General features: G+C 48.7%; 1 protein-coding gene across 1 annotated transcript in view; it reads left to right on the top strand.

The window, feature by feature from the left end:
- The window catches only part of syne1a (spectrin repeat containing, nuclear envelope 1a), a gene marked incomplete at its 5' end in the record, with an annotated part of 157,820 nt that overhangs the window by 92,665 nt on the left and 57,655 nt on the right, over positions 1-7,500 (top strand). The window contains 10 exons of the mRNA XM_083688496.1: positions 1-108; positions 530-795; positions 1,098-1,254; positions 1,371-1,769; positions 1,935-3,557; positions 4,289-4,626; positions 4,774-4,918; positions 5,214-5,432; positions 6,591-6,904; positions 7,199-7,364. The exon at positions 1-108 is cut by the window's left edge and continues 69 nt beyond it. Of these exons, the coding sequence (XP_083544622.1) occupies positions 1-108; positions 530-795; positions 1,098-1,254; positions 1,371-1,769; positions 1,935-3,557; positions 4,289-4,626; positions 4,774-4,918; positions 5,214-5,432; positions 6,591-6,904; positions 7,199-7,364 (3,735 nt within the window). The remainder of the gene's footprint in view (positions 109-529; positions 796-1,097; positions 1,255-1,370; positions 1,770-1,934; positions 3,558-4,288; positions 4,627-4,773; positions 4,919-5,213; positions 5,433-6,590; positions 6,905-7,198; positions 7,365-7,500) is intronic.

The raw sequence follows: 7,500 nt of genomic DNA, 5'->3' as shown, positions 1-7,500 counted from the left end.
GATCTGGAGGCCCTGCTCAGAGAGACAGAACATCAGCTACAGAACCTCTCCAGGAGACCTGCAGAACTGGAGCCCAAGATCGCCCAGAACCAACTGGATCAGGCCCAGGTCAGCCACGGGTTGAATGGATCTGTTGTTGGCTTAACTGTGATGCATGGATGGATGTGTGGTTTGGTGGATGGATGGATGGAGGGATGAAGGGATAGATGGATGGATGGATGGATGGATTAGTCTGCATGGTGGGTTTCTCTACATATATCAGTGTCAATTTTAACATTCATTAAAATGCATTAATGAGTGTGAATTGTTGGTGTTCAATAGTGTAACGACAGTAGGGAGTTGGACAGGCTTCTTATTGCGGCAGAGACAACAGATAATTATCAAAGCCAGACGTGTCAATTATAGCAAACAAAACTGCCGTAGAGAATAATTTCCCATTCCAAAATGGAAGCCAAGTTCCATGTGCGACTGCTTATTAGCACTGTCATGATAATTGGCTCTTATTGAATCTTTGTCACTTCTTCTCCAGGAATTCCTCCAGCAGGTCAGGGACAGGCAGGCCGACGTGACCCAGCTGAGTGAAGCCGTGGGCGGGCTGACTGAGGGCCAGGACTCCCCTGTGCTGGAGGATATTGGAGGTCTGAAGAGGGCCTGGAAGGAGCTGAGCCAGAGGGCTGAGGAGCTGGAGGGCCAGAGGGGAGAGGACATGCAGAGGAGTGGGGAGTACCATGAGTGTGTGGCTGCCGTGGAGGAGCTCTTCCACCAGGTGTCCAGAGAGTGGGACTACCTGGCCAGGTACAAGGCTGCTATAGACTATATTGGACAGACTGTATCACCACACATGATAAACAACTACAGACATGATAAACAACATACACACTCTCACACAACTGCCCACTCTGACCATGTTCTAACATAACACATTTCCTTTTCATCTCAGATTTTTCGATCAACACTTGTTGAATGTTTTATCAAAAATAATTTCCCATAAACCCAGTTGCTCATCAACACACGTTTTCCATGCAATTCATAGTTTTCCCATTTCAAAAGAGTGAACTCAAAATCTCTCTTCTCCCTGTTTGTCCCTCTGTGTACAGGGCGGACACAGAGAGCACCAGTGAGCACCTGCAGGCTCTGAGGAAGCTATCGTGTGATCTGGAGGAACAGAGAGGAACTCTTGAGGAGTTGAGAGACCAGAGACAGGCTGTCCTGCCTCGCCTCAGCCTCCTAGACAAGGAGCTGGTCAAACAGCAGGTGGATTATTTTTTCTTCTGCATATGTTCTGTAGATCTGTGCCCAACCAAAACTAGCTTTGGATAACTTTAATGAACGTCCACTAAAGTTTGTTTTGTTGTTGTCTACATCTCCAGGTGGTCCACTTGGAGCAGCGCTGGGCCCAGCTGGAAAGTCTGATCCGGGGTAAGATTCAGGACTCAGCCCAAACCCTAGAGGACCTGGGCCGAGTGGAATCTCAGTTGAGAGAGGCCAGGGAGTGGGTGGAAGAGCAGCGCCCAGCCCTTACATCCGCCCTGAAGACCAGCCCTCCTCCAGACCTGGCCCAGAGTTTCCTCTTTGACCACCTGAGCGTGTGTGTGGAGCTGGAGGCCCGGCACCAGCTCCTGGGCCAGGCGGTGAGTGAGGCCCAAGAAGTGTCTTCTAGGCTGGGGCTGAGCGAGAGGAGGCGCCTGCAGGAGCTGGTCGTCCAGGCCCAGTCAGAGGTGGAGACACTGGGAGCCAGGGTGACCCAGAGGAGGAAGTACTTGAGCAAGGTAGCAAACTTGGTTGTGCTTAACAACAATGACCTTGTTTTATTGCTATTGTTCATTTATAGCATTACTATTACTATTTAATGTGTTCCCTTTTTTCTGTAACAGAGCTTTTATCTGTTAATAAAAAGCACTTTAATGTTAGGATGTATTATCATTGTTTTTAAGGCCTTTACTGAGCGGACACAGTTCCTCCAAGCCCTGGTGAGGGCGCTCTCCTGGGTCCAGCAGCAGGAGAGGAAGGCTTTGGTGGACGACCATGTGGCGCTTTTGCCCAAGGATCTCACCAAGCAGGTGGGCACATGCAGGGGGGTCCAGAGCGGCCTGCGAGCCTACCAAGGAGAGCTGGCCTCGCTATGGGCCCAGGGACGTGACCTGGAGAGGGACGCGACTGAAGAGGAGAGGGGGGAGACCCTGGCTAGACTGAAGGAGCTCCAAGGGGTCTTCGAGACAGCCCTCCAGCGGACCACCCAACGCTTGCACGACCTGGAAAAGGCCCTGACCTCCAGAACGTACTTCCAAATTGACCTGGATAAGACCTGTCATTGGCTGAGGCGGGCAGATGCTGTCACGTTCCCTGAAACCGACTTTACCCTAAAAGACGACGATTCTGAACTGCAGGCTCAGCTAGCAAAGTTCCAGAAGGTTCTAGAACAGGCGTCGGAGTACGAGAACCTCCTCCTCATCGTCCAGAGGGTGGGCCAAGAGATTCTGCCTACCTTAAATGAGGTAGACCACTGTTACCTGGATGAAAAGCTCAACGCCCTCCCCCAACACTACAATAGCATCTTAGCATTAGCCAAAGAGAAGAAGGATAGAGTCCAACAGGCTATCCTAGAAAGGAGAGAGTATGCCACCTTCTTTGATATCACTCGTAATGCGTTGGACGAACTTATGGAGCAGTGTGACAGTTTAGGAAAGCAGACCGTCGACCTTCGGGAAGAGGAGGTTGAGCGTTTTGGTAGCGACCACAGAGATCTGGCTGGAAGCCTAGCTCACCTCAGCCCAGCAGTGAGAGAACTGAGGGGGAAGACGGAGGGGTTTCTCAGCAGGGGTCAACAATGCAGAACTGAAGAGACACAAGCGCTGGTTAACCTCCATGACACTCTAAAGAGGACGATTGACCAGAGGATGAAGAACTTTAACGACACACTGAAGACTTTGGCAGAGCGCAAGGCAACCTCAGCCAAACTAGACTCAGAGTTTAAGACTGTGAAGGAACAGTTGGCCAGCCTGAAGTCAGCATCAAAGACTAACTTAGGAGTAACAGAGAGACTAGGGACTCTTTACACCACGCTTGAGGGTGTGGAACAGGTAGGCTCTCACCTAGAAAGACTCACCCAACAGACTGAAGCCCTTAGCTTGAACTTTGACCCTGCTGCCACCCAGGCCTCCAAGGAGGAAGTGACCTCACGGCAGAAGGAGCTGCAGTCCGTAAGGGTGGAAGTCAAAAGCTGTATTGAAGAATGTGAAAAAAGCGTGAAGAAGGGTAAGGACTTCAAAACTGAGATTGGAAGGACAATGGACTGGCTTAGGAGTCTGAAGGAGAAACTTGGAGAACCTTTGACCCTTTCAGAGATCAAAGTTGAGAGGGTACAAGAGGAGGTGAGGCGACTGAAGTTGACACAGGAGGAGGTGCAGTCCAGACTGAGGGTAGCAGATGCTTTGACCAGCAAGGAGAAGCAGAGATACAGCAGCAGAAAGGAGACTGTCCCTGTCCATGTGGAGGCTAAGCTTGAGGAGCTATCTAAGCAGGGTGCTGATGTCCAACAAGCACTCATCACCAAACAGGTAAGAGATACAGTATACTATGTGCAGTGCATACTCACAATTTGTGTGTGCAAATGCAATCCTGAAATACTGTTCAGAAACTAAAATGATAGGGGGGTTGAAACCAGGGGAGGCTGTTGGAGGTAGGATTCAGAGGACGGGCTCATTTAATGCATAGAATGGAATGAGAAAAGGTATTGTGTGTTTGATACGATTCCTCATTCCATTCTATGCATTACAATAAGCCCGTCCTCCGATTTCTACCTCCACCAGCCTCTCCTGCTTGAAATTCTGTTATCTGAATACAGTTAGCTGAACACTTCAATGCCCCTCTTGAACGAAAACCTTTTACATCATTCATGGCCTGAATCTGCTTTAATAATCCCCCCCATACTCTGTCTCCCATGTGATCAATATTAACAGGCTTGGGGAGGTTGAATTTAAATACATAATAGACCAGTTGAGTGCAGATTTGCCATAATCATTCAATAAGTTAAATTATTAGCCTCATGATGATTATAGGTCTCTGTAAATTGCATATCCTGAGTGAGTTCAATTTGATTTAAATGTCAAATGAAACTGAGAGAAAGACCAGACCTCACTCTCTACATAGTGCATGGTTGCCACTCATTCCATTCTCTCACTAAGGATTTTCTGAATTTTCACATAAGAAAGAATACTATATTATGAAGGAGTCAAAAGACTTTCCAATGAACAGTGTATCATGATCTACCCATATCAATGTTCTTTAGGTGTCCCTGGATCAGATCCTGTCCCTGGTTCAAATGCAACACTCCGCCCAACAGTCTACCCAGCAATGGCTGGACCACGCTGGGGAGTTTCTTCTGAGGGCCAGCCTGGGAGTGGACCTGGAGAACCAGACGGAGGGCCTCAGGGAGCTGGAGGAGATCTCAGCCCAGGAACAAGCCTTCATGGCTGGGCTAGAGGAGCTGGAGGCCCTGGGCCCTCAGCTGGAAGGTCAGATTGGACCAGGAGCAGAGAAGGAGTTGAGAGAGTGTGTGAAGGAGATGCAACTGAGGGGTTCAGAGGTCAAAGAGCAGTTGAAGGGTCATCGGGAGGTTCTGCAGAGGTTAGGACATCATATGTTGTCATTGCACCAATGAAAAGTGCTTTACAAATACAATTCACTGTTATTATTATTATTATTATTATATGGAGTTAGAGATGTAAATGCATAATGTAATGCTATTACAGTAAATAATACCTGTGTCCATAGCTGTGTGGCTCAGTGGAGCTCCTTCCAGACGGAGAGAGAGGAGCTGATTGGGCAAATGAACGAGACAGGAAGCAGCATGACGATGTTCTCCACAGCCAAAGCAGCCAATAGCCAGGAGGGAGAGGACAAGCTAGAGAACTATAGGGTATGAACCTGCGAGGACTACATTTATTCTGTGATTAATCATTATTATGCCTGTCGAACAGACTGAGTACATGTGGATTAGTTTGTTGTCTGCGTGTCATTTCTGTTGATGTGATATTAAAAGAGAACATGGTTTTCTATCGCACCTGTTGTGAATTATTGCAAGTTTATTGCATCTCTCTCTCTCTCTCTCTCTCTCTCTCTCTCTCTCTCCCTCTCTCTCTCTTTCTCTCTCTCTCTCCCTCTCTCTCTCTCTCTCTCTCTCTCTCTCTCTCTCTCTCTCTCCCCCCCCACAGTCTGTAGTAACTCTGATTGATGGGTTTGAGCACCCCCTAACTGCGCTGAGAGAAAAAGCTGCTGACTTGGAGAAGGCCGGTTCTGAAGGCAGTCAAGCTGCTATCGGACACTCTGTCTCGTCACTGTGGCAGCGCTGGACCCGGCTGCGCAGTGTGGCACGAGCCCAAGAGAGGGCGCTGGAGGACACAGTTCGAGAGTGGAGGAACTTCAACAACAAGGTAGAAGGCGATGTAATCTGTACACTAGTAACTAACGTGTGTTTGTGTGCGTGTGTGTGTGTGTGTGTGTGTGTGTGTGTGTGTGTGTGTGTCTTAAGCTGTGTGATGTGTAGGTTCAAAAGTATCTTGCTTGAGCATATTGATTGTTTTAACACGTGATTTAGCTGCTCGGTTCCAATCCATTGAACCATTTACCTGTTCGTAGTTTTCAGCAGTATTTTCAACTTGCTGTCTGTGAAACCATTAGTTCTCTCTTTCCACTGTGGATTTAGGTCACTTCGTTCACCGTGACTGATGGCACTGCTGGATGTTAGCTCATACACAGCCATTAGCCGGTACCACTGGGTGTAGTGATGTCACTCCAGGCATCTAGCCAGTGGAGAGTTCCCGCCAAATAGGCGGGAGGCGGGAGGCGTTCTTTTTCTGGCATTCCAACCACTTCCATCTCTCCAGAGCTCACACAAAGCACTGCTCCTGTAGAGGAAATGAAGTCATGCGGGGATAGGAAATGCTCACATCCTTTGATGCGGTGTTTTGTTGTTGTCTAGGCAGTTGCCTCCTTTAGCCCCATTGTTCAACTGGGTGTGACATCACTTTTATAAACGGGTCACGGTGTTGAGCTGTTGACGTGTGGATTACTCCATAAACCATTCAAGAAAACACAGAAAAGACAGAATATTGAACTAATTAGGAAAGACGTGAAAACTGAAGTCAAGAATGGCTTATTCACTGCACCAACATTGTGCAAAATGTCTAAAAATACTCAAGCCATTCTGACCACACAACACTCCTAAAAAAATGTGACATGTTGAATGGAATGACATGTGAATGGAACAGAATAGAACATGATAGAATGTTTTTATTTATTGTCCATCCGAGGATGGAAATGTGCCCTTGGCAACAATGAAAACATACTGTACAGCTATGGAAATGTCCAGTTAAGTGGAAATATACATACCCTAGTCTTGTTCATTAGCTATGTGTTTAGAGATTATTTTTGTGATAATATATTTGTATTTACAGAAAATGGTACAAGACCAAACTGTCAGATATTGTTCATTTCCCCCTTTTTTGTTCCCGCCATTCAACATCCTGTGCCTCCCTCACCCAACGTGCTTCGAATTTTTCTAACCTGCCCCGCTTCCTCTCTGTCCTCAGATGGAGAAAGCCAGGGCCGTCTCCCTAGACCTCCACGGTCGCGTCCCAGACAGCACAGTGGAGAAGGCAGCCACCAGGGCGGCGCTACAGAGCCTGTTGGACTACCACGACTCCTTCAATCTGGAGGTGGAGAGAGAGCAGTCTGCCCTGGCCCTGCTGGGGCAACACACAGTCAGTCTGAGGGGAGAGGACCATGAGGAGGAAGAGGAGGAGGAGGAGGAGGAGGAAGCGGGGACACAGACAGCAACAGAGGACAGACAAGACGAGACTCCATGCCAGAAGGAGATCAGGACCATGCAGGAGCGATATGAGAGGTAGAGAGAGAGGGAGGAAGAGAGTGGGAGAGGGAGAGGGAAAGAGAACGGGGAGGGGGAGGGGGGAGACTGTGTGTGAAAACCTGTAGTGCTAAGAGCACATCTTTCTCTCACAATTGGTGTTTATGAGTGTGGGCTTGACAGAGAGGGACTCTATAGCATAGCACGACTGGCTACAGCAAACATAACAGTGGCTTAACGTTCACTGATAATTGCTAAGACACCTTTGAGTGCATTCTCTATGGTTGGTCTGTGTATATTTCTACGGTACATACATGTCATCTGTATCCCCAGCCTGGTGCTGCAGGTACGTGGTAGCAGGGCGCAGGTGCAGCAGGAGCTGAGGGAGAGGGAGGAGGTGGAGAGGGAGCTGGGCCTGGTCAAGGGCTGGATCCAGGACACCCGAGGCCTGCTACTGAGCCCCACGGCAGACCTGGACTCACTGCTGCATGAGCTGGAGGTGGGCTGACACACACACACACACACACACACAGACACACACACACACACACACACACACACACACACACCCTTGCATGCACGTACTGTATGCACACACACATGTGGACACACACACACACACACGCACACGCACA

The sequence above is a fragment of the Argentina silus genome, assembly GCF_951799395.1.
Source record: "Argentina silus genome assembly, chromosome: 17".
Lineage (NCBI taxonomy): Eukaryota > Metazoa > Chordata > Actinopteri > Argentiniformes > Argentinidae > Argentina > Argentina silus.
The sequence above is the reverse complement of the archived record's forward strand: the minus strand, read 5'-3'. Positions and strand labels throughout refer to the sequence as shown.